Here is a 27,725-nt window from a genome sequence, read left to right as displayed (position 1 = left end):
AACAATTTTCGAGAAAAATCGCGGCAAAATTGCCCAGTTTTACAGCGATTTTTCGTAAATTGCGGTAAAACCGCGCAATTTTTGCCGCAATTTTTCCATAAATTGTTCTGGTAATGCGACCTGTTGGAGACCTGTGGACACTGGAGGAGGGAAAGTGACCCCTCTGGAAGGACAACATGTGAACACACTGCTAGTTTATCATTAACCCCTTAAGGGCACATTCACATGTACAGGATCTGCTGCATATTTTTGCTGCATATTTTATGCAGCTGATTTTGCAACCCATTAGCTTCAATAGGTAGCAAAATCAGCTGCAGAAAATATGCAGCAGATCCTGTACGTGTGAACGTACCCTAAGGGCTCATTCAGGGGTGGATCCACAGTGTATTTTACACTGCGGATCCCCCGACAATGGACCCTACAGTGCTGCCTCCATCTGTGCCTGATCATAACGCCAATCCTCCGCTATACTCGCACACATCATGGCCGCTCCTCCTGATCTCTGAGCTAGGCCGAGAGCAGCTGTGTGCGAGTATACACATCAAAGCGTGTCTGTGGAGGATTGGCGTTATGAGTAGCACAGATGGAGGCAGCACTGTAGGGTCCATTGTCGGGGGATCCGCAACGTAAAATATGCTGCGGATCCGTCCGTGTAAATGAGCCCTAAGGACACAAGGCGTATGTGTACGCCCAGTGCCTGCTCCCACTGTGTTGTATAAATCATTAGCTAGAACCCTCAGCTAATGCCAGATATCACCAATCAGGCTGATGTCCAACATTAACACTTTAGATGCCGCTATCAAAGTTGATGGTAGTGTCCAAAAGTTTTAACCCCTTAAGGACCGAGCGTTTTTCCGTTTTTGCACTTTTGTTTTTTCCTCCTCACCTTTTACAAATCATAACCCTTTCAATTTTGCACCTAAAAATCCATATTATTATTATTTTTTGCGCCACCAATTCTACTTTCTAATTACATCAGTCATTTTACCCAAAAATCTACGGCAAAAACGGAAAAAAAATCATTGTGCGACAAGAATGTATGAAGATTTTAAATTAAATTTTTTTACATTTTTTTTTAAATTAAACATGTTCTGCACAGTGTGTGTGTGTGTATATATATATAATGTATTTATTTATGATATATATAAGAAAAAAATATATATATATACACACACACATTTTAAAATTGCCCCCCCCCCACTTTTGTCACTGGCCCCCCATGTGCCCCCCTAAATATGAATGCTGGAGACGCCACTGATTGGGATCGATGACATCACAACCAGATGGGTAACAGGAATCTGGGGATATTCCCACAATCACTCTTTCTGGGATCGTTTTATCTTCCTGGCTGTGGCTATAATAGTTGTAGATTATAATCGGTCACATTGTAGATCGGTCTCGGTCCTGTCTTCTCACCTCGTAGATCTCTGATCTCTTCCTGTAATGATGTCAGGGATTCCTGGTGATCTAGAACAGCGCTCAGTATTGCACTTTCTCTCTCATGCAGAGGAACGATCAATCCCGTAAGATCTGAGGAAAGAATGATATGAATTTACAGAATTACAGAGAGTCACCTGGTAGACGACCCACAAACCTTCATGAGATGTCATGTGTATCCGCACCATGGTGGAGGACCATAGAGGACCATGGTGGAGGACCATAGAGGACCATTGTGGAGGACCATGAAGGACCATTGTGGAGGACCATAGAGGACCATTGTGGAGGACCATAGAGGACCATGGTGGAGGACCATAGAGGACCATGGTGGAGGACCATAGAGGACCATGGTGGAGGACCATAGAGGACCATGGTGGAAGACCATAGAGGACCATGGTGGAGGACCATAGAGGACCATGGTGGAGGACCATAGAGGACCATGGCAGACAAGAGAGGACCATGGTGGAGGACCATAGAGAGCCATGGTGGAGGACCATAGAGGGCCATGGTGGAGGACCATAGAGGACCATGGTGGAGGACCATAGAGGACCATGGTGGAGGACCATAGAGGACCATGGTGGAGGACCATAGAGGACCATGGTGGAGGACCATAGAGGACCATGGTGGAGGACCATAGAGGACCATGGTGGAAGACCATAGAGGACCATGGTGGAGGACCATAGAGGACCATGGCAGACAAGAGAGGACCATGGTGGAGGACCATAGAGGACCATGGTGGAGGACCATAGAGGACCATGGTGGAGGACCATAGATGGCCATGGTGGAAGACCATGGTGGAGGACCATAGAGGACCATGGTGGAGCACCATAGAGGACCATGGTGGAGGACCATAGAGGACCATGGTGGAGGACCATAGAGGGCCATGGAGGAGGACCATAGAGGACCATGGTGGAGGACCATGGTGGAGGACCATAGATGGCCATGGTGGAGGACCATAGAGGGCCATGGTGGAGGACCATAGAGGGCCATGGTGGAGGACCATAGAGGGCAATGGTGGAGGACCATAGAGGACCATGGTGGAGGACCATAGAGGACCATGGTGGAGGACCATAGAGGTCCTTGGTAGAGGACCATAGAGGGCCATGGTTGAGGAGTATAGAGGACTATGGTGGAGGACCATAGAGAACCATGGTGGAGGACCATAGAGAACAATGGTGGAGGACCATAGAGGACCATGGTGGAGGACCATAGAGGGCCATGGTGGAGGTTCATAGAGGGCCTTGGTAGAGGACCATAGTAGGCCATGGTGGAGGACCATAGAGAGCCATGGTGGAGAACTATAGAGGACCATGGAGGAGGACCATGGTGGAGGACCATTGTGGAGGACCATTGTGGAGGACCATAGAGGACCATGGTGGTGGACCATGGTGGAGGACCATAGAAGACCATGGTGGAGGACCATTGTGGAGGACCATAGAGGACCATGATGGAAGACCATAGAGGACCATTGTGGAGGACCATAGAGGACCATGGTGGAGGACTATAGAGGACCATGGTGGAGGACCATAGAGGGCCATGGTGGAGGATCATAGAGGGCCATGGTGGAGGACCATAGAGAGCCATGGTGGAGGACAATAGAGGGCCATGGTGGAGGACCATAGAGGGCCATGGTGGAGGACCATAGAGGACCATGGTGGAGGACCATAGTGGGCCATGGTGGAGGACCATAGAGGGCCATGGTGGAGGACCATGGAAGACCATGGTGAAGGACCATAGAGGACAATGGTGGAGGACCATAGAGGACCATGATAGAGGACCATAGTGGGCCATGGTGGAGGACCATAGAGGGCCATTGTGGAGGACCATAGTGGACCATGGTGGAGAACCATAGCGGACCATTGTGGAGGACCATATTTTCACGGTTTTCTCACCTTGTTGTTTTTTCATCTTTGCCTCCAATGAGACCAGTAATAGTCCATGATTTTTAAGAAGAGTCAATTTTTCTTCTTCACTTTTGAGCAGAGGAGCGACCGATGTGGTGAGATCTGGTAAAAGTAACAATGAGATGAGTATATACATAAATATATAGGAGTATACGGCCACAGATATACATAAACCATACAGTGCCCAGAGGGAACCCCACGAGGTCATCAAGTATCATTTATCATAAATACAGCGACATAGTGACCTCTATAGGAGAGTAGTGGTCATACTGTGAGATGTATAAATGTATGTGACCTGTGCCCTCACCTAATGACATCTACCAGAGAGTGAAGTGGTCATGCTCTGTGGGATGTGTAAATGTATCTGAGATGTGCCCTCACCTAATGACGTCCACTGGAGAATGTAGTGGTCATGCTCTGTGGGATGTGTAAATGTATCTGAGATGTGCCCTCACCTAATGACATCTACTGGAAAGTGTAGTGGTCATGCTCTGTAAGATGTGTAAATGTATCTGAGATGTGCCCTCACCTAATGACATCTACTGGAAAGTGTAGTGGTCATGCTCTGTGAGATGTGTAAATGTATCTGACCTGTGCCCTCACCTAATGACGTCCACTGGAGAATGTAGTGGTCATGCTCTGTGGGATGTGTAAATGTATATGAGATGTGCCCTCACCTAATGACATCTACTGGAAAGTGTAGTGGTCATGCTCTGTGAGATGTGTAAATGTATCTGACCTGTGCCCTCACCTAATGACATCTACCGGAGAGTGTAGTGGTCATGCTCTGTGAGATGTGTAAATGTATCTGACCTGTGCCCTCACCTAATGACGTCCACTGGAGAATGTAGTGGTCATGCTCTGTGAGATGTGTAAATGTATCTAAGCTGTGCCCTCACCTAATGAAGTCTATTGGAGAGTGTAGTGGTCATGCTCTGTGAGATGTGTAAATGTATCTGAGCTGTGCCCTCACCTAATGACGTCTACTGGAGAGTGTAGTGGTCATGCTCTGTGAGATGTGTAAATGTATCTAAGCTGTGCCCTCACCTAATGACGTCTACTGGAGAGTGTAGTGGTCATGCTCTGTGAGATGTGTAAATGTATCTAAGCTGTGCCCTCACCTAATGACGTCTACTGGAGAGTGTAGTGGTCATGCTCTGTGAGATGTGTAAATGTATCTGACCTATGCCCTCACCAAATGATGTCTACTGGAGAGTGTAGTGGTCATGCTAGTTCATATTAACTCTACATGCTCCCCCCTCCTCTCTTTCTATATTTCATTGCTCATATTACTTCCCTTTGTTCTATTATATGATGAACGTCGCAGCTACTTATCCCCTAATGTGGATTTCAGAATCCAAGTATAAGATAAAATGATAAGATGACAGGACGTCTCCTATTATAACTATGTCACCCGTAAGTTATATTTGTCTCTAATTATTTATTCCTATTTTCAGTTATATTTTTTTATGTTTACCTGCATTACTCGTTCTCTCCACTAGAGGGAGCATGATTCACTTCTTCTGTTCACCTGCAGAACTCATTCTCTCCACTAGAGGGAGCACGATTCACTTCTTCTGTTCACCTGCAGAACTCCTTCTCTCCACTAGAGGGAGCATGATTCCCTTCTTCTGTTCACCTGCAGAACTCATTCTCTCCACTAGAGGGAGCACGATTCACTTCTTCTGTTCACCTGCAGAACTCCTTCTCTCCACTAGAGGGAGCATGATTCACTTCTTCTGTTCACCTGCAGAACTAATTCTCTCCACTAGAGGGAGCATGATTCCCTTCTTCTGTTCACCTGCAGAACTCCTTCTCTCCACTAGAGGGAGCATGATTCCCTTTTTCTGTTCACCTGCAGAACTCATTCTCTCCACTAGAGGGAGCATGATTCACTTTTTCTGTTCACCTGCAGAACTCCTTCTCTCCACTAGAGGGAGCACGATTCACTTCTTCTGTTCACCTGCAGAACTCGTTCTCTCCACTAGAGGGAGCATGATTCACTTCTTCTGTTCACCTGCAGAACTCATTCTCTCCACTAGAGGGAGCACGATTCACTTCTTCTGTTCACCTGCAGAACTCATTCTCTCCACTAGAGGGAGCACGATTCACTTCTTCTGTTCACCTGCAGAACTCATTCTCTCCACTAGAGGGAGCACGATTCACTTCTTCTGTTCACCTGCAGAACTCATTCTCTCCACTAGAGGGAGCATGATTCCCTTCTTCTGTTCACCTGCAGAACTCCTTCTATCCACTAGAGGGAGCATGATTCCCTTTTTCTGTTCACCTGCAGAACTCCTTCTCTCCACTAGAGGGAGCATGATTCACTTCTTCTGTTCACCTGCAGAACTCGTTCTCTCCACTAGAGGGAGCATGATTCACTTCTTCTGTTCACCTGCAGAACTCATTCTCTCCACTAGAGGGAGCATGATTCCCTTCTTCTGTTCACCTGCAGAACTCCTTCTCTCCACTAGAGGGAGCATGATTCCCTTCTTCTGTTCACCTGCAGAACTCATTCTCTCCACTAGAGGGAGCATGATTCCCTTCTTCTGTTCACCTGCAGAACTCCTTCTCTCCACTAGAGGGAGCATGATTCCCTTCTTCTGTTCACCTGCAGAACTCATTCTCTCCACTAGAGGGAGCATGATTCCCTTCTTCTGTTCACCTGCAGAACTCATTCTCTCCACTAGAGGGAGCATGATTCCCTTCTTCTGTTCACCTGCAGAACTCATTCTCTCCACTAGAGGGAGCATTATTCTCCTCTGTGATTCCCACAGACTTGTTTATCTTTATGCTGTCCTCCTCCTGTTCTATCTCTACCTGTACTGCCTTTATTTTCTATTGCAGGGTTTCCCAACAAGGGGGCCTCCAGCTGTTGCAAAACTACAACTCCCAGCATGCCCGGACAGCCAACGGCTGTCCGGGCATGCTGGGAGTTGTAGTTTTTCAACAGCTGGCGGCATCCTGGTTGGGAAACCCTGCCCTATTGTTATATTTATTGGAGCCCCTGCTGGGACTTGTAGTTCTGCAGCTATTATATTAAATGTCTTTGCATAAGCATGTGGTTTTAGATAGCTTGTATTTATTAATTTTTTTTCATTTGTTTTGGTGTGACCGCTGGGACCCCCTCGCCATTTCCGGACTGGAACCACAGCGTCGCCCCCTCATGTCTATGGGAGGGGGCGTGATGCAAGTGCATAGCGGTCATGCCTTTTCCCATAGATGTGAATGGAGGGGACATGATGGCTGCGGTCACCCGGTATCTGGCATAGAGCGCTCTGTGCACCGGATGCCTGGGGTGGTGAATAAAGCGGTACTCCGCCCCTAAACATCCCCGCCCCTAAACATCCCCGCCCCTAAACATCTTATGCCCTTTGGATAGAGGGCAGAGCAGCCCTTTAACCCCTTAAGGACCCGGGCTTTTTCTGTTTTTTTCATTTTCAATTTTTCCTCCTTAACTTTAAAAAATCATAACTCTTAAAAATATTCACCTAAAATTCCATATGATGCTTATTTTTTGCGTCACTAATTCTAATTTGTAATGAAATTAGTCATTTTACCCAAAAATCTACGGTGAAACGGTAAAAAAAAAAATCAATGTGCGACAAAATTGATGAAAAAACACTATTTTGTAACTTTTGGGGGCTTCCGTTTTTTGGCAAAAATTACACCTTCTCTTTATTCTGTAGGTCCATACGGTTATAATGATCCCCTACTTATATAGGTGATTTTGTCGCACTTCAGAAAAAAATCATGAATACATGCAGGAAAATGTATACGTTTAAAATGGTCATCTTCTGACCCCTATAACTTTTTAATTTTTCTGTGTTCAGGGCGCTATGAAAGCTCATTTTTTGCGCCGTGATCTGAAGTTTTTAGCGGTATCATTTTTGTTCTGATCGGACTTTTTGATCACTTTTTATTCACTTTTTTGTGGTATAAAAAGTGATCAAAAATGCGCTATTTTGGACTTTGGAATTTTTTTGCGCGTATGCCATTAAACGTGCTGTGTAAAAGCAGTATATTTTTATAATTCGGACATTTCCGCACGCGGAGATACCACATATGTTTATTTGTATTATTATTTACATAATGTTTTATTCATTCTTGGAAATGCCGGGTGATTCAAACTTTTATTAGGGGAAGGGATAATTGAAAGGGTTAATGATTTTTTTACACTTTTCTTATGCAATATTATAGCTCCTATAGGGGGGGCTATAACATTGCATTAACTGATCTTTACCACTGATTGATGCATCTCCATAGGAATGCATCAATCAGTGTTTTCGGCGATTGAATGCTCAAGCCTGGATCTCAGGCTTGAAGCACTCATTCGGCGATCGGACAGCGCAGGAGAAGGTAAGAGACCTCCTCCTGTGCTACAGCTGTTCGGGATGGCGTGATTATACCGCGGCGATCCCGAACAGCTCCCTGAACCGGCAGCTCCCTCCCTGAACCGGCAGCTTTCATTTTTAGCCGCACGGCTCAGCTTTGAGCGCTACTAAAAGGTTAATAGCACGCGGCACTATTAGAGGCGGGTCCCGGCTTCATTATGACGCCGGGCCCACCACGATATGATGCGGGGTCATCGTGTGACCCTGCGTTATGTCGCAGGACAGGGACCCAGGACGTACCCATACGTCCTGGGTCCTTAAGAGGTTAAAGTTTTCCTAAAATTGCATTGCATTGGCAGACTGTAAAGTGGGCAGAATCTAGTCACATGTACCAGCTCCTAGCCAAAAAATGCAGGGGATGTCCTAACTCTGCCCCTTTTTCAAGTGAATGTAGGTCCTTTTTTGTCACAGGGAGCGCTACTAATGGAGTAAGGGGGATGGACTGCCCATTTACTGAATTTAGGAGGGGTCTCTATATAGGCCTGGGCGTCTACCTATTTACCTAATGGAGTGAAGTCTTCTGGGGAACGTGCTCTAGAATCACCCAAGGTGCAAGAAAAAGTGCAAAACGTGTTACACTAAAAAAACGTGCACAAAGGATGCGGTTCTATCGCAGGCCCTTCTCCTACAGGAGAGAGGCCCCCAACAAACCTACCCTTCACCTCCGGACCAAAAGGTACCTGCGAGGTTCCAGGTTCAATGTCCCTTTTCGCCGAAGCTACTAAGGGACCACAAATGCTCCGGCATCCCCCTTGACGTTAGCTAAGGTATCTGCCCGCAGAGCTGATAACGGTCTGTACCCTGCCCATGTTATAAGGGACACCCAGAAGGGCTACCGCATCCTAAACAATCCTGTGAACACACAACACGCAAAAAGTGACCCAGTGACAAAAAGAAAGAAATAAGTGAATTAATGTGCAGATATACTGCCCGAACATCTGGCCAGATCTATAAAAATGTCTCTGATCCTAGCCAGAAGGCCGGGAATCAAGAGGTGAGTGCCACAAGGTGAAGAGTTCATGGTGCCCGTGCTTCCACTCAGTGAGCCAGTACTCCCAGTGAGTTTTGACACCTCGGGGTCACCACTCCCCGAAGCACTAAAGTACCTCGGCTCTAGACCCTCTCAGCCTCATGGTGAGACCAGGAGGAAACAGGTCACATCGGGGCAGCCGTCGGGCTGATTCTTCAGAACCAGCCCAAACGCCCCGGTACACCTGTCCCCTTCATGCAGCACCCATCCCCACCAGCCCAATACCGGTGTTTCGGGCCACCGGCATAAACTGATAAGAACAGATACTACACTTGATCTTAGCCAAAAGGAGTGAAGTCTTCTGGGCCAAAGTGCAAGAAAAAGTGCAAACGTGTCACACTAAAAAAACGTGCACAAAGGATGCGGTCTATCGCTAAGCCCTTCTCCAACAGGAGAGAGGCCCCCCAACAAACCTACCCTTCACCTCCGGGCCAGAAGGCACCTGAAAGGATCCAGGTTCGATGCCCCTTTTCGCCGAAGCTACTAAGGGGACGAAAATGCTCCTGGCTTCAACCTAGGCAATAACCAGGGTATCAGCCAAGGAGCTGTATACTGATGGCATCTTGACCAAAGCCAAGAGGCCCAGGGGTTGCAGGGAGCTGAGGAACCTAATGGCCACACACACCTCCACTAGACCGCCAGGAGGGACACCCAGAAGGGCTACCGCATCCTGACAAATCCTGTGAACACACAACACGCAAAAAGTGACACAGTGAGACAAAAATAAATAAATAAGTGAATGTGTGCAGATATACTGCCCGGACATCCGGCCGAATCTATAAAAATTTCTCTGATCCTAGCCAGAAGGCCGGGAATCAAGAGGTGAGTGCCACAAGGTGAAGAGATTATGGTGCCCGTGCTTCAACTCAGTGAGCCCATCCTCCCAGTGAGTTTCGGCACCTCGGGGTCACCACTCCCCGAGGCACAAAGTCTTCTGGGGGTCTGCCTATTTAACTATTGGAGTGAAGTCTTCTGGGGGTCTGCCTATTTACCTAATGGAGTGAAGTCTTCTGGGGGTCTGCCTATTTACTCAATGGAATGAAGTCTTCTGGGGGTCTGCCTATTTACCTATTGGAGTGAAGTCTTCTGGGGGTCTGCCTATTTACCTATTGGAGTGAAGTCTTCTGGGGGTCTGCCTATTTACCTATTGGAATGAAGTCTTCTGGGGGTCTGCCTATTTACCTAATGGAATGAAGTCTTCTGGGGGTCTGCCTATTTACCTAATGGAATGAAGTCTTCTGGGGGTCTGCCTATTTACCTAATGGAATGAAGTCTTCTGGGGGTCTGCCTATTTACCTATTGGAGTGAAGTCTTCTGGGGGTCTGCCTATTTACCTAATGGAATGAAGTCTTCTGGGGGTCTGCCTATTTACCTAATGGAATGAAGTCTTCTGGGGGGTCTGCCTATTTACCTAATGGAATGAAGTCTTCTGGGGGTCTGCCTATTTACTTATAGGAATGAAGTCTTCTGGGGGTCTGCCTATTTACCTAATGGAGTGAAGTCTTCTGGGGGTCTGCCTATTTACCTAATGGAGTGAAGTCTTCTGGGGGTCTGCCTATTTACCTAATGGAGTGAAGTCTGCTGGGGGTCTGCCTATTTACCTAATGGAATGAAGTCTTCTGGGGGTCTGCCTATTTACCTAATGGAATGAAGTCTTCTGGGGGTCTGCCTATTTACCTAATGGAATGAAGTCTTCTGGGGGTCTGCCTATTTACCTATTGGAATGAAGTCTTCTGGGGGTCTGCCTATTTACCCAATGGAGTGAAGTCTTCTGGGGTCTGCCCATTTACCTAATGGAATGAAGTCTTCTGGGGTCTGCCTATTTACCCAATGGAGTGAAGTCTTCTGGGGGTCTGCCTATGTACCTAATGGAATGAAGTCTTCTGGGGGTCTGCCTATTTACCTAATGGAATGAAGTCTTCTGGTGGTCTGCCTATTTACCTATTGGAGTGAAGTCTTCTGGGGGTCTGCCTATTTACCCAATGGAGTGAAGTCTTCTGGGGGTCTGCCTATTTACCTAATGGAATGAAGTCTTCTGGGGGGTCTGCCTATTTACCTAATGGAATGAAGTCTTCTGGGGGGGTCTGCCTATTTACCTAATGGAATGAAGTCTTCTGGGGGTCTGCCTATTTACCTAATGGAATGAAGTCTTCTGGGGGTCTGCCTATTTACCTAATGGAATGAAGTCTTCTGGGGGGTCTGCCTATTTACCTAATGGAATGAAGTCTTCTGGGGGTCTGCCTATTTACCTAATGGAATGAAGTCTTCTGGTGGTCTGCCTATTTACCTATTGGAGTGAAGTCTTCTGGGGGTCTGCCTATTTACCTAATGGAGTGAAGTCTTCTGGGGGTCTGCCTATTTACCTAATGGAGTGAAGTCTTCTGGGGGTCTGCCTATTTACCTAATAGGAGTAATAAGATGGGTCAACCTATCTACTTGATTGAGAGGGGATCTACTTACCTAACATGGGAGAAAATAGTACAAAAGGGGCCCAACAAGGAGAGGGGGACCTACCTAATAGGGGGAGAGCTATCGATGCAAGGGGCCACTACTAATAGGGGCTTTACCTACCTGGCTCCCTTTCCCAGTGAGGGCACTATTACACTTAACATCTTTTTATGCCAAGTAAAATGTTTTTGCTATTTTTTTAGTTCATTTTCCTGCTGCTCCTTTTCTTCCCTGGTTGTCTAGGTCACAATAATCTATGTGCAGCCTTGAGAAATGGATCTGAGTTTAATTTCGGCCCCCACGTACCATGTTGTGCCGGCCTGGTTTAGACTCTAGGCCTTTGGTCAGTTTGCCGGCTCCTCTGACACCATATGAGGCGGTGGGAGGAGTCTACAGTAAAGCTATAGTCAGGTTCACCGCCAACACATAGGCCATGACCCCACCCGTCCTGTCTACAAGCTAAAATCACCAGGGGTAGCAATGAAGTGAAGGTGCACAAGGGCTTTGTTAAAGGGGCACTCCCAAGCCCCAGCCTTCTTCCCTGGCTCACCAGAAGTCTTTATTCCTGGGTTTTGTGTAAGGGGAACATCTTCCATGGGAAAGGAGATTGTGGGCTCACAAAGGGACAAAGGTTTGCTCCACTCAAGCCATGGGACATATTAGAGACTACGACCCTCGTCAGGCCAACCCACACATACAACTTCTGCCACGAACCATAATGACATTTGCAACCACCAATGGTGTAATATTTTGTAGAAGATGAGTGGATCATTGGTCACATGAAACGTCCCAGTACATAATTTAATAAATAATAATAAAATGGAGCCATCACTGACCTTCCATCTGCTCCTCCAGATTAAAGACATAATCATATAAGGGGTGGTTGTCATCCAGGTTACTCTCAATATCATCGATCTGTTTTTGGTGCTTAATTCTGTACAGGATACTGAGGCTAATCTGATCCTCCAGGGCGCTGATCCTTTCCTCAATTTCGGCTGGAGACATCATTGTCCTTTTTTTGTTGTCCTCCGGTTCTTCCTTAGATTTAGTCATGTCTTAAAAGAGACGAAAAACACTACATGAATGTCAGAAGACGTGACCATTATGACGTACGATAAGGAGAGATTATGTTATAGGTCGTCCAGTAGTGGGGTCTGTGAACCCTGGTGATCTAGTAATGAATTAATGGGGGGTCTCTAATTCCTGGTGGTCTATAATTGGGGTCTGTAACCTTGCATTGTCAAAATGGTGATGCCAGTAATGACTGGGGGTCTAGAAGTGGAATCTGTAATCCCTGGTGATGTATTAGTGGGGGATCTGTAATCTCTGGTGTATTAGTGGGGGATCTGTAATCTCTGGTGGTGTATTAGTGGGGATCTGTAATCTCTGGTGATGTATTAGTGGGGGATCTGTAATCCCTGGTGATGTATTAGTGGGGGATCTGTACTCTCTGGTGGTGTATTAGTGGGGATCTGTAATCTCTGGTGGTGTATTAGTGGGGATCTGTAATCTCTGGTGGTGTATTAGTGGGGGATCTGTAATCTCTGGTGGTGTATTAGTGGGGATCTGTAATCTCTGGTGGTGTATTAGTGGGGGATCTGTATTCTCTGGTGGTGTATTAGTGGGATCTGTAATCTCTGGTGGTGTATTAGTGGGGGATCTGTACTCTCTGGTGGTGTATTAGTGGGGATCTGTAATCTCTGGTGGTGTATTAGTGGGGGATCTGTAATCTCTGGTGGTGTATTAGTGGGGGATCTGTAATCTCTGGTGGTGTATTAGTGGGGATCTGTAATCTCTGGTGGTGTATTAGTGGGGGATCTGTAATCTCTGGTGGTGTATTAGTGGGGATCTGTAATCTCTAGTGGTGTATTAGTGGGGGATCTGTAATCTCTGGTGGTGTATTAGTGGGGATCTGTAATCTCTGGTGGTGTATTAGTGGGGGATCTGTAATCTCTGGTGGTGTATTAGTGGGGATCTGTAATCTCTAGTGGTGTATTAGTGGGGGATCTGTAATCTCTGGTGGTGTATTAGTGGGGGATCTGTAGTCTCTGGTGGGGTATTAGTGGGGGATCTGTAATCTCTGGTGGTGTATTAGTGGGGGATCTGTAATCCCTGGTGATGTATTAGTGTGGGATCTGTAATCTCTGGTGGTGTATTAGTGGGGGATCTATAATGTCTGGTGATGTACTAGTGGGGGTGTATTAGTGGGGGATCTGTAATCTCTGGTGGTGTATTAGTGGGGGATCTGTAATCTCTGGTGGTGTATTAGTGGGGGATCTGTAATCCCTGATGGTGTATTAGTGGGATCTGTAATCTCTGGTGATGTATTAGTGGGGGATCTGTAATCTCTGGTGGTGTATTAGTGGGGGATCTGTAATCCCTGGTGATGTATTAGGGGGGATCTGTAATCTCTGGCGATGTATTAGTGGGGGATCTGTAATCCCTGGTGATGTATTAGGGGGGATCTGTAATCTCTGGTGGTATATTAGTGGGGGATCTGTAATCTCTGGTGGTGTATTAGTGGGATCTGTAATCTCTGGTGGTGTATTAGTGGGGGATCTGTAATCTCTGGTGGTGTATTAGTGGGGATCTGTAATCCCTGATGATGTATTAGTGGGAGATCTGTAATCCCTGGTGGTGTATTAGTGGGATCTGTAATCTCTGGTGATGTATTAGTGGGGGATCTGTAATCCCTGGTGGTGTATTAGTGGGATCTGTAATCTCTGGTGATGTATTAGTGGGGGATCTGTAATCCCTGGTGGTGAATTAGTGGGGGATCTGTAATCTCTGGTGGTGTATTAGTGGGGGATCTGTAATACCTGGTGGTGTATTAGTGGGGGATCTGTAATACCTGGTGGTGTATTAGTGGGGGATCTGTAATCTCTGGTGGTGTATTAGTGGGATCTGTAATCTCTGGTGATGTATAAGTGGGGGATCTGTATTCTCTGGTGGTGTATTAGTGGGGATCTGTAATCTCTGGTGATGTATTAGTGGGGTATCTGTAATCTCTGGTGGTGTATAAATGGGGGATCTGTAATCCCTGGTGATGTATTAGTGGGGATCTGTAATCTCTGGTGGTGTATAAGTGGGGGATCTGTAATCTCTGGTGATGTATTAGTGGGGGATCTGTAATCTCTGGTGATGTATTAGTGGGGGATCTGTAATCCCTGGTGGTGTATTAGTGGGGGATCTGTAATCTCTGGAGGTGTATTAGTGGGGGATCTGTAATCTCTGGTGGTGTATTAGTGGGGGATCTGTAATCTCTGGTGATGTATTAGTGGGGGATCTGTAATCTCTGGTGGTCTATTAGTGGGGGATCTGTAATCTCTGGTGGTGTATTGGTGGGGGATCTGTGTTCTCTGGTGGTGTATTAGTGGGGATCTGTAATCTCTGGTGATGTATTAGTGGGGGATCTGTAATAACTGGTGGTGTATTAGTGGGGCATCTGTAATCCCTGGTGATGTATTAGGGGGGATCTGTAATCTCTGGTGGTGTATTAGTGGGGGATCTGTAATCTCTGGTGGTGTATTAGTGGGGGATCTGTAATCTCTGGTGATGTATTAGTGGGGGATCTGTAATACCTGGTGGTGTATTAGTGGGGATCTGTAATCTATGGTGGTGTATTAGTGGGGGATCTGTAATACCTGGTGGTGTATTAGTGGGGATCTGTAATCTCTGGTGGTGTATTAGTGGGGGATCTGTAATCTCTGGTGGTGTATTAGGGGGATCTGTAATCCCTGGTGATGTATTAGTGGGGGATCTGTAATCTCTGGTGGTGTATTAGTGGGGATCTGTAATCTCTGGTGGTGTATTAGTGGGGGTTCTGTAATCTCTGGTGGTGTATTAGTGGGGGATCTGTAATCCCTGGTGGTGTATTAGTGGGGGATCTGTAATCTCTGGTGGTGTATTAGTGGGGGATCTGTAATCTCTGGTGGTGTATTAGTGGGGGATCTGTAATCTCTGGTGGTGTATTAGTGGGGGATCTGTAATCTCTGGTGGTGTATTAGTGGGGGATCTGTAATCTCTGGTGGTGTATTAGTGGGGGATCTGTAATCTCTGGTGGTGTATTAGTGGGGGATCTGTGTTCTCTGGTGGTGTATTAGTGGGGATCTGTAATCTCTGGTCATGTATTAGTGGGGGATCTGTAATCCCTGGTGATGTATTAGGGGGGATCTGTAATCTCTGTTGGTGTATTAGTGGGGGATCTGTAATCTCTGGTGGTGTATTAGTGGGGGATCTGTAATCTCTGGTGATGTATTAGTGGGGGATCTGTAATCTCAGGTGATGTATTAGTGGGGGATCTGTAATCTCTGGTGGTGTATTAGTGGGGGATCTGTAATCTCTGGTGGTGTATTAGTGGTATCTGTAATCCCTGGTGATGTATTAGTGGGGGATCTGTAATCTCTGGTGGTATATTAGTGGGGGATCTGTACTTTCTGGTGGTGTATTAGTTGGGGATCTGTAATACCTGGTGGTGTATTAGTGGGGGATCTGTAATCTCTGGTGGTGTATTAGTGGGGGATCTGTAATCCCTGGTGATGTATTAGTGGGGGATCTGTAATACCTGGTGATGTATTAGTGGGGGATCTGTAATCTCTGGTGGTGTATTAGTGGGGGATCTGTAATACCTGGTGTTGTATTAGTGGGGGATCTGTAATCTCTGGTGGTGTATTAGTGGGGGATCTGTAATCCCTGGTGATGTATTAGTGGGGGATCTGTAATCCCTGGTGATGTATTAGTGGGGGATTTGTAATCTCTGGTGGTGTATTAGTGGGGGATCTGTAATCCCTGATGATGTATTAGTGGGGATCTGTAATCTCTGGTGGTGTATTAGTGGGGATCTGTAATCTCTGGTGGTGTATTAGTGGGGGATCTGTAATACCTGGTGGTGTATTAGTGGGGGATCTGTACTCTCTGGTGGTGTATTAGTGGGGATCTGTAATCTCTGGTGATGTATTAGTGGGGGATCTGTAATCTCTGGTGGTTTATTAGTGGGGGATCTGTAATCTCTGGTGGTGTATTAGTGGGGGATCTGTAATCTATGATGGTATATTAGTGGGGATCTGTAATCTCTGGTGGTGTATTAGTGGGGATCCGTAATCTCTGGTGGTGTATTAGTGGGGGATCTGTAATACCTGGTGGTGTATTAGTGGGGGATCTGTAATCCCAGGTGGTGTATTAGTGGGGGATCTGTAATCCCAGGTGATGTATTAGTGGGGATCTGTAATCTCTGGTGATGTATTAGTGGGGGATCTGTAATCCCAGGTGATGTATTAGTGGGGGATCTGTAATCTCTGGTGATGTATTAGTGGGGGATCTGTAATCTCTGGTGGTGTATTAGTGGGGATCTGTAATCTCTGGTGGTGTGTTAGTGGGGGATCTGTAATCTCTGGTGGTGTATTAGTGGGGATCTGTAATCTCTGGTGGTTTATTAGTGGGGGATCTGTAATCTCTGGTGTATTAGTGGGGGATCTGTAATCTCTGGTGTATTAGTGGGGGATCTGTAATCTCTGGTGGTGTAATAGTGGGGGATCTGTAATCCCAGGTGATGTATTAGTGGGGGATCTGTAATCTCTGATGGTGTATTAGTGGGGGATCTTTAATCTCTGGTGGTGTATTAGTGGGGGATCTGTAATACCTGGTGGTTTATTAGTGGGGATCTGTAATCTCTGGTGATGTATTAGTGGGGGATCTGTAATCTCTGGTGATGTATTAGTGGGGGATCTGTAATCTCTGGTGGTGTATTAGTGGGGATCTGTAATCTCTGGTGATGTATTAGTGGGGGATCTGTAATCTCTGGTGGTTTATTAGTGGGGGATCTGTAATCTCTGGTGGTGTATTAGTGGGGGATCTGTAATCTCTGATGGTGTATTAGTGGGGGATCTGTAATCTCTGGTGGTGTATTAGTGGGGATCTGTAATCTCTGGTGATGTATTAGTGGGGGATCTGTAATCTCTGGTGGTTTATTAGTGGGGGATCTGTAATCTCTGGTGGTGTATTAGTGGGGGATCTGTAATCTCTGGTGGTGTATTAGTGGGGGATCTGTAATCTCTAGTGATGTATTAGTGGGGGATCTGTAATCTCTGGTGGTGTATTAGTGGGGGATCTGTAATCTCTGGTGGTGTATTAGTGGGGGATCTGTAATCTCTGGTGGTGTATTAGTGGGGGATCTGAAATCTCTGGTGGTGTTTTAGTGGGGGATCTGTAATCTCTGGTGGTGTATTAGTGGGGGATCGGTAATCTCTGGTGGTGTATTAGTAGGGGGGGGGGGATCTGTTCCCTGCTGGTCCAGTAGTGGGGTCCTCTAACCTGCTTGTGAAGTCGTGGGGTCTGTAATCCCCTATTGTCCAGATTTGGGGATCTCTATACTCCTTTTGTTAAATTGTGGCGCCTGTAATCCCTGGTCGGGCAGTAGTAGGGGTCTTTAACCTCTCATGGTCAAGTAGTGGGTTTATTAATCCTGGTGGTCTAGTAGTTGGGTTATAACCCCTAGTTGTTGTAGTCATGTTGGATTCCCTTCTTCATGCCAGTTGTTATACTGTTTACCCAAAGCCATATGTGTTGCTGTCACTTGGACATTACTAAAACTGGTGTTAAGGAGCTGGAATGGGGTTGGATATTGTCCTAGGAACCTCAGAGTGTCCCACTAGACTTATCAGGGCAATCGGGGATATTTTAATCTGAATCTAATTCATTTGATTAAATAAGACCCTAAAATATTTTTGACAACATTCGTTCATCTCTAATTATAACCTCTTTAATTCCCACCAAAAATGCTACAGGTTGTCATAAAGGAGAGAAACATTTAGCATTACTCCCCCAATGGTTCCAGACAAGTCTTCAAGACACCCAACATTCCAACCCAAAGACTCCCGTATGAACACCTACTGTATATGTTATCCTTTAGGTTTCATTTGACAATATATCTGTATCAACACCGGACGGTGACTACTCACCCGATCGACAGACCGCAACCTCCTTCTTCTCCCCTATGAAAATAGAAGCAAATATGAAACATTGGAGTTGCTGAGCCATAATGATCTTTGAACATCAACATCTTCACCAAAGCTTGAGAATCCTTGGCTGTTGTTCCATAAGAACGTTCTACATTCCCTCAACATCAGGTGGGTTTTCCTGTTTGGATGCTAATAGGGTGGCAAACCCATCCAAATAGGTGCAGGTAAATGAAATTGCACATAAAAGAAAGACAAAAGGATAAATTAGCTGCGTGAGCTCTGATCTGGTGGTTGCTGTTCCCCAAGGCGCCTGTCTCTGACCAAAATCCAGAAATTCTTATTGTATCTTGATATTAAAATGTATTTTATTACGTTCTGCCTACTGTGCCTTTAAATGTTGTGTAAGGGTTAATTGTGAGTGATTGACAGTTGACTGGAAGAGCTGGTGAGTATCCACAGTAACAGTCCTCAGCCAATCCAAAGGATAGGGGATAAGATGTCTGAGTGTGGGGGTCCGCTCCGTGCCGGATGACTGACGACTACAGCTGCCACGCCCCCTCCATTCATGTCTATGGAAGGAGCCGACTACAGCTGCCACGCCCCCTCCATTCATGTCTATGGAAGGAGCCGACTACAGCTGCCACGCCCCCTCCATTCATGTCTATGGAAGGAGCCGACTACAGCTGCCACGCCCCCTCCATTCATGTCTATGGAAGGAGCCGACTACAGCTGCCACGCCCCCTCCATTCATGTCTATGGAAGGAGCCGACTACAGCTGCCACGCCCCCTCCATTCATGTCTATGGAAGGAGCCGACTACAACTGCCACGCCCCCTCCATTCATGTCTATGGAAGGAGCCGACTACAACTGCCACGCCCCCTCCATTCATGTCTATGGAAGGAGCCGAGTACAGCTGCCACGCCCCCTCCATTCATGTCTATGGAAGGAGCCGACTACAGCTGCCACCGCCCCCTCCATTCATGTCTATGGAAGGAGCCGACTACAGCTGCCACGCCCCCTCCATTCATGTATATGGAAGGAGCCGACTACAGCTGCCACGCCCCCTCCATTCATGTCTATGGAAGGAGCCGACTACAGCTGCCACGCCCCCTCCATTCATGTCTATGGAAGGAGCCGACTACAGCTGCCACACCCCCTCCATTCATGTCTATGGAAGGAGCCGACTACAGCTGCCACGCCCCCTCCATTCATGTCTATGGAAGGAGCCGACTACAGCTGCCACCGCCCCCTCCATTCATGTCTATGGAAGGAGCCGACTACAGCTGCCACGCCCCCTCCATTCATGTCTATGGAAGGAGCCGACTACAGCTGCCACGCCCCCTCCATTCATGTCTATGGAAGGAGCCGACTACAGCTGCCACCGCCCCCTCCATTCATGTCTATGGAAGGAGCCGACTACAGCTGCCACGCCCCCTCCATTCATGTCTATGGAAGGAGCCGACTACAGCTGCCACACCCCCTCCATTCATGTCTATGGAAGGAGCCGACTACAGCTGCCACCGCCCCCACCATTCATGTCTATGGAAGGAGCCGACTACAGCTGCCACGCCCCCTCCATTCATGTCTATGGAAGGAGCCGACTACAGCTGCCACCGCCCCCTCCATTCATGTCTATGGAAGGAGCCGACTACAGCTGCCACGCCCCCTCCATTCATGTCTATGGAAGGAGCCGACTACAGCTGCCACGCCCCCTCCATTCATGTCTATGGAAGGAGCCGACTACAGCTGCCACGCCCCCTCTATTCATGTCTATGGAAGGAGCCGACTACAGCTGCCACCGCCCCCTCCATTCATGTCTATGGAAGGAGCCGACTACAGCTGCCACGCCCCCTCCATTCATGTCTATGGAAGGAGCCGACTACAGCTGCCACGCCCCCTCCATTCATGTCTATGGAAGGAGCCGACTACAGCTGCCACGCCCTCTCCATTCATGTCTATGGAAGGAGCCGACTACAGCTGCCACGCCCCCTCCATTCATGTCTATGGAAGGAGCCGACTACAGCTGCCACGCCCCCTCCATTCATGTCTATGGAAGGAGCCGACTACAGCTGCCACCGCCCCCTCCATTCATTTCTATGGAAGGAGCCGACTACAGCTGCCACCGCCCCCTCCATTCATGTCTATGGAAGGAGCCGACTACAGCTGCCACGCCCCCTCCATTCATGTCTATGGAAGGAGCCGACTACAGCTGCCACGCCCTCTCCATTCATGTCTATGGAAGGAGCCGACTACAGCTGCCACCGCCCCCTCCATTCATGTCTATGGAAGGAGCTGACTACAGCTGCCACCGCCCCCTCCATTCATGTCTATGGAAGGAGCCGACTACAGCTGCCACGCCCCCTCCATTCATGTCTATGGAAGGAGCCTACTACAGCTGCCACGCCCCCTCCATTCATGTCTATGGAAGGAGCCGACTACAGCTGCCACGCCCCCTCCATTCATGTCTATGGAAGGAGCCGACTACAGCTGCCACGCCCCCTCCATTCATGTATATGGAAGGAGCCGACAACAGCTGCCACGCCCCCTCTATTCATGTCTATGGAAGGAGCCGACTACAGCTGCCACGCCCCCTCCATTCATGTCTATGGAAGGAGCCGACTACAGCTGCCACGCCCCCTCCATTCATGTCTATGGAAGGAGCCGACTACAGCTGCCACGCCCCCTCTATTCATGTCTATGGAAGGAGCCGACTACAGCTGCCACGCCCCCTCCATTCATGTCTATGGAAGGAGCCGACTACAGCTGCCACGCCCCCTCCATTCATGTCTATGGAAGGAGCCGACTACAGCTGCCACGCCCCCTCCATTCATGTCTATGGAAGGAGCCGACTACAGCTGCCACGCCCCCTCCATTCATTTCTATGGAAGGAGCCGACTACAGCTGCCACGCCCTCTCCATTCATTTCTATGGAAGGAGCCGACTACAGCTGCCACGCCCCCTCCATTCATGTCTATGGAAGGAGCCGACTACAGCTGCCACGCCCCCTCCATTCATGTCTATGGAAGGAGCCGACTACAGCTGCCACGCCCTCTCCATTCATGTCTATGGAAGGAGCCGACTACAGCTGCCACCGCCCCCTCCATTCATGTCTATGGAAGGAGCCGACTACAGCTGCCACGCCCCCTCCATTCATGTCTATGGAAGGAGCCGACTACAGCTGCCACGCCCCCTCCATTCATGTCTATGGAAGGAGCCGACTACAGCTGCCACGCCCTCTCCATTCATGTCTATGGAAGGAGCCGACTACAGCTGCCACGCCCTCTCCATTCATGTCTATGGAAGGAGCCGACTACAGCTGCCACCGCCCCCTCCATTCATGTCTATGGAAGGAGCCGACAACAGCTGCCACGCCCCCTCCATTCATGTCTATGGAAGGAGCCGACTACAGCTGCCACGCCCCCTCCATTCATGTCTATGGAAGGAGCCGACAACAGCTGCCACGCCCCCTCCATTCATGTCTATGGAAGGAGCCGACAACAGCTGCCACACCCCCTCCATTCATGTCTATGGAAGGAGCCGACTACAGCTGCCACGCCCCCTCCATTCATGTATATGGAAGGAGCCGACAACAGCTGCCACGCCCCCTAACATAGACATGAATAGAGGGGGTGTGGCGTGACATCAGGAACGCGGAAGCTCCAAGCTTCCATGTTCCAGACACCACCTCTGCCAGCCCGGAGATCGTGGGAATCCCCCGCAGCGAGACTCCCGCGATCAGACATTTTATCTCCTATGCTTGGGATAGGGGGATAATATGTTTTGTGGCAGAGTACCCCTTTAAGTCTGGTCTGTCTCCACCCTTGTCTCCAGGGACAGGGAAGAGACCATAATTGTTTTTAGTCCGTCTAGCTTTGGCCAGCAGTGAGGTAACATCTCCTCATACCATTTGGTGTGGAGATGTTTTCCAGCCTCTTACCGGCTGTAGGGTCGGCCCCAAGATACACCAACCGGTTCCAGAGGTAGGTGGATTTCTTTCTCCCAGATCCTACTGCCAAGGTAAAGTTATTCTCTAAGCAGGGCTGGGGCAAGGATTTTGGCCACCCTCGGCGAATGCTAATTTTACCGCCCCTTGACCCCACCCATTGGCTTCGCTCTTTGACACTCCCCACCTTACCACTGGGGTAGAGGAAATAAGCGCTCCATAGAACAGTATTGTTTGGACCCAAAGCATGAATTTAGTATATAAATTGGTTGCTCACACCGGGTGGTTGTGTAGGCACATACACAACAATGGAAAAAGTATATAAGGTAGGTCGTCTGCTGCCCTCCGGAGTATATGCGGTGATTGGATTTTGGCTTCAAGAGAACCTGGCTCTCGGCGCTGAATGACCAGACTGATCAATAGACTAAAACAGTTTTTTTTTTACCAGAATGCAACGCGTTTCGCTGCGCATGCGCAGCTTCCTCAGGCATCAAAGATGCCTGAGGAAGCTGCGCATGCGCAGCGAAACGTGTTGCATTCTGGTCAATAAACCTGTTTTAGTCTATTCACCAGAATGCAATGCATTTCGCTGCGCATGCGCAGCTTCCTCAGGCATCAAAGATGCCTGAGGAAGCTGCGCATGCGCAGCGAAACGTGTTGCATTCTGGTCAATAAACCTGTTTTAGTCTATTCATCTGTCTGGTCGTTCAGGGCCGTGAGCCGGGTTCTCTTGAAGCCAAAATCCAATTACTACTGGGGTGACACACTGTAACAAACCTGCTCTTCATGTGGCTGATGTATGGAGGTGCTGGATGGACATGACCTGCCTGTCCGGCCACAGAGGTGGCACTGTGCTCCTCCAGCAGGCTGAAGAATGACGGTTATTATGGTATTGGGGGGGGGGGGGGGGAGGTGTAATGGTGGTACTGGCTGGGCAGGTGCCTCGGATGAGCTGCGGGTGCTTTGGATGCATGCTAGCTACTAACTTTCTTTCTGCCCCCAATCACGAGGGCGCTCTAGGCAGCTGCCTATTTTGCCTATGCAAAGGAGGTAGGGAAAATAGACCTTCAGAGCCAGAAGATTCTTTATAAAAGATCCAGTCTAGGATCACATTTATTGTAACAAAAAATAATAAAACAATGGGGATGATGCGTTTCGAGGGGGGGCACCCTCTTCCTATAAGCAGAACTGGCTCTGCCTCTAAGAGCCATATTAGGGCCAGAGCCCTCTAGCACTTGGAGTGTGGGGTCCCTCTGCCTGAAGTAAGTTGTTTTCAGGCTTTGCCCAAGGAAATGTAGGTGAGGAAGAGGGATCCTCCATTCTTCCATGGACTGCCCCCATAATGACCTTGGTGGTATGCGCGACTAATGGACCCCCAGCTTGTGTCTCCCATACCCAGTAAATTTGTCTACAGCCTAGAAACCCCCAGAGTGAAGCGAGGAGGGACAAGTCAGGACCAAAACTCTGTGAAGCCAAAGAGAACGCTGGCGCCAAAGTTTAGTCTGTCAGTTATCTCAAGTCATCACCAGTCAACCAGTAAAGTGCATGTTAAGTGGGGACTAGAAGTACTACAAGTCCCAAAAGACTGAGACTGCGGCTGTTCTCCTGTACAGATTACTGCATCTGAACTGTCACCTATTGATTGTGGACCGGAAACTCTTTCAGTAAACTTTAAAAGTGGTACAACAGTGACAGGAGGTGCAGCAGGATGGAGAGGGACAGCAGTGACAGGAGGTGCAGCAGGATGGAGAGGGACAGCAGTGACAGGAGGTGCAGCAGGATGGAGAGGGACAGCAGTGACAGGAGGTGCAGCAGGATGTAGAGGGACAGCAGTGACAGGAGGTGCAGCAGGGTAGAGAGGGACAGCAGTGACAGGAGGTGCAGCAGGATGGAGAGGGACAGCAGTGACAGGAGGTGCAGCAGGATGGAGAGGGACAGCAGTGACAGGAGGTGCAGCAGGATGGAGAGGGACAGCAGTGACAGGAGGTGCAGCAGGATGGAGAGGGACAGCAGTGACAGGAGGTGCAGCAGGATGGAGAGGGACAGCAGTGACAGGAGGTGCAGCAGGATGGAGAGGGACAGCAGTGACAGGAGGTGCAGCAGGGTAGAGAGGGACAGCAGTGACAGGAGGTGCAGCAGGATGGAGAGGGACAGCAGTGACAGGAGGTGCAGCAGGATAGAGAGGGACAGCAGTGACAGGAGGTGCAGCAGGATGAGAGGGACAGCAGTGACAGGAGGTGCAGCAGGATGGAGAGGGACAGCAGTGACAGGAGGTGCAGCAGGATAGAGAGGGACAGCAGTGACAGGAGGTGCAGCAGGATGGAGAGGGACAGCAGTGACAGGAGGTGCAGCAGGATGGAGAGGGACAGCAGTGACAGGAGGTGCAGCAGGGTAGAGAGGGACAGCAGTGACAGGAGGTGCAGCAGGATGGAGAGGGACAGCAGTGACAGGAGGTGCAGCAGGATAGAGAGGGACAGCAGTGACAGGAGGTGCAGCAGGATGGAGAGGGACAGCAGTGACAGGAGGTGCAGCAGGATGGAGAGGGACAGCAGTGACAGGAGGTGCAGCAGGATGTAGAGGGACAGCAGTGACAGGAGGTGCAGCAGGGTAGAGAGGGACAGCAGTGACAGGAGGTGCAGCAGGATGAAGAGGGACAGCAGTGACAGGAGGTGCAGCAGGATGGAGAGGGACAGCAGTGACAGGAGGTGCAGCAGGATGGAGAGGGACAGCAGTGACAGGAGGTGCAGCAGGATGGAGAGGGACAGCAGTGACAGGAGGTGCAGCAGGATGAGAGGGACAGCAGTGACAGGAGGTGCAGCAGGATGGAGAGGGACAGCAGTGACAGGAGGTGCAGCAGGATGGAGAGGGACAGCAGTGACAGGAGGTGCAGCAGGATGAGAGGGACAGCAGTGACAGGAGGTGCAGCAGGATGGAGAGGGACAGCAGTGACAGGAGGTGCAGCAGGATGGAGAGGGACAGCAGTGACAGGAGGTGCAGCAGGGGGGGGAATGACGGCAGTGACAGGAGGTGCAGCAGGATAGAGAGGGACAGCAGTGACAGGAGGTGCAGAAGGGGGGGAATGACGGCAGTGACAGGAGGTGCAGCAGGATAGAGAGGGACAGCAGTGACAGGAGGTGCAGCAGGATGAAGAAGGACAGCAGTGACAGGAGGTGCAGCAGGAGGGGGAATGACGGCAGTGACAGGAGGTGCAGCAGGATGAAGAGGAATAACAGTGACAGGAGGTGCAGCAGGATAGAGAGGGACAGCAGTGACAGGAGGTGCAGCAGGATGAAGAGGAATAACAGTGACAGGAGGTGCAGCAGGATGAGAGGGACAGCAGTGACAGGAGGTGCAGCAGGATGGAGAGGGACAGCAGTGACAGGAGGTGCAGCAGGATAGAGAGGGACAGCAGTGACAGGAGGTGCAGCAGGATGGAGAGGGACAGCAGTGACAGGAGGTGCAGCAGGATAGAGAGGGACAGCAGTGACAGGAGGTGCAGCAGGATGGAGAGGGACAGCAGTTACAGGAGGTGCAGCAGGATAGAGAGGGACAGCAGTGACAGGAGGTGCAGCAGGATGGAGAGGCACAGCAGTGACAGGAGGTGCAGCAGGATGGAGAGGGACAGCAGTGACAGGAGGTGCAGCAGGATAGAGAGGGGCAGCAGTGACAGGAGGTGCAGCAGGATGGAGAGGGACAGCAGTGACAGGAGGTGCAGCAGGATGAAGAGGGACAGCAGTGACAGGAGGTGCAGCAGGATGGAGAGGGACAGCAGTGACAGGAGGTGCAGCAGGATGGAGAGGGACAGCAGTGACAGGAGGTGCAGCAGGATGGAGAGGGACAGCAGTGACAGGAGGTGCAGCAGGATGGAGAGGAACAACAGTGACAGGAGGTACAGCAGGATGGAGAGGGACAGCAGTGACAGGAGGTGCAGCAGGATGAGAGGGACAGCAGTGACAGGAGGTGCAGCAGGATGGAGAGGGACAGCAGTGACAGGAGGTGCAGCAGGGTAGAGAGGGACAGCAGTGACAGGAGGTGCAGAAGGATGGAGAGGAACAACAGTGACAGGAGGTGCAGCAGGATGGAGAGGGACAGCAGTGACAGGAGGTGCAGCAGGATGAGAGGGACAGCAGTGACAGGAGGTGCAGCAGGATAGAGAGGGACAGCAGTGACAGGAGGTGCAGCAGGATAGAGAGGGACAGCAGTGACAGGAGGTGCAGCAGGATGAAGAGGGACAGCAGTGACAGGAGGTGCAGCAGGATGGAGAGGAACAACAGTGACAGGAGGTACAGCAGGATGGAGAGGGACAGCAGTGACAGGAGGTGCAGCAGGATGAGAGGGACAGCAGTGACAGGAGGTGCAGCAGGATGGAGAGGGACAGCAGTGACAGGAGGTGCAGCAGGGTAGAGAGGGACAGCAGTGACAGGAGGTGCAGAAGGATGGAGAGGAACAACAGTGACAGGAGGTGCAGCAGGATGGAGAGGGACAGCAGTGACAGGAGGTGCAGCAGGATGAGAGGGACAGCAGTGACAGGAGGTGCAGCAGGATAGAGAGGGACAGCAGTGACAGGAGGTGCAGCAGGATAGAGAGGGACAGCAGTGACAGGAGGTGCAGCAGGATAGAGAGGGACAGCAGTGACAGGAGGTGCAGCAGGATGAGAGGGACAGCAGTGACAGGAGGTGCAGCAGGGTAGAGAGGGACAGCAGTGACAGGAGGTGCAGCAGGATGGAGAGGGACAGCAGTGACAGGAGGTGCAGCAGGATAGAGAGGGACAGCAGTGACAGGAGGTGCAGCAGGATGAAGAGGGACAGCAGTGACAGGAGGTGCAGCAGGATGAGAGGGACAGCAGTGACAGGAGGTGCAGCAGGATGAGAGGGACAGCAGTGACAGGAGGTGCAGCAGGATAGAGAGGGACAGCAGTGACAGGAGGTGCAGCAGGATGAAGAGGGACAGCAGTGACAGGAGGTGCAGCAGGATGGAGAGGAACAACAGTGACAGGAGGTACAGCAGGATGGAGAGGGACAGCAGTGACAGGAGGTGCAGCAGGATGGAGAGGGACAGCAGTGACAGGAGGTGCAGCAGGATGGAGAGGGACAGCAGTGACAGGAGGTGCAGCAGGATGGAGAGGGACAGCAGTGACAGGAGGTGCAGCAGGATAGAGAAGGACAGCAGTGACAGGAGGTGCAGCAGGATAGAGAAGGACAGCAGTGACAGGAGGTGCAGCAGGATGGAGAGGGACAGCAGTGACAGGAGGTGCAGCAGGATGGAGAGGGACAGCAGTGACAGGAGGTGCAGCAGGATAGAGAAGGACAGCAGTGACAGGAGGTGCAGCAGGATGGAGAGGGACAGCAGTGACAGGAGGTGCAGCAGGATGGAGAGGGACAGCAGTGACAGGAGGTGCAGCAGGATAGAGAGGGACAGCAGTGACAGGAGGTGCAGCAGGATGAGAGGGACAGCAGTGACAGGAGGTGCAGCAGGATGGAGAGGGACAGCAGTGACAGGAGGTGCAGCAGGATGAGAGGGACAGCAGTGACAGGAGGTGCAGCAGGATAGAGAGGGACAGCAGTGACAGGAGGTGCAGCAGGATGAAGAGGGACAGCAGTGACAGGAGGTGCA

At 49.7% G+C, this 27,725-nt stretch overlaps 1 protein-coding gene across 1 annotated transcript in view; it reads right to left on the bottom strand.

Moving 5' to 3' along the window:
* LOC130357560 (uncharacterized) overlaps positions 1 to 27,725 on the bottom strand; it is a 71,943-nt gene that overhangs the window by 13,678 nt on the left and 30,540 nt on the right. The window contains exons 4-7 of the mRNA XM_056560261.1: positions 18,170 to 18,202; positions 12,050 to 12,268; positions 3,330 to 3,443; positions 1,417 to 1,530 (exon numbers count right to left, since the gene is read on the bottom strand). Coding sequence (XP_056416236.1) covers positions 1,417 to 1,530; positions 3,330 to 3,443; positions 12,050 to 12,268; positions 18,170 to 18,202 — 480 coding nt within the window. The remainder of the gene's footprint in view (positions 1 to 1,416; positions 1,531 to 3,329; positions 3,444 to 12,049; positions 12,269 to 18,169; positions 18,203 to 27,725) is intronic.

Source organism: Hyla sarda, chromosome 2 (assembly GCF_029499605.1).
Source record: "Hyla sarda isolate aHylSar1 chromosome 2, aHylSar1.hap1, whole genome shotgun sequence".
In the NCBI taxonomy this organism is placed as follows: Eukaryota; Metazoa; Chordata; class Amphibia; order Anura; family Hylidae; genus Hyla; species Hyla sarda.
Note: the sequence above shows the minus strand (reverse complement) of the source record. Positions and strands in the feature narration are given on the sequence as shown.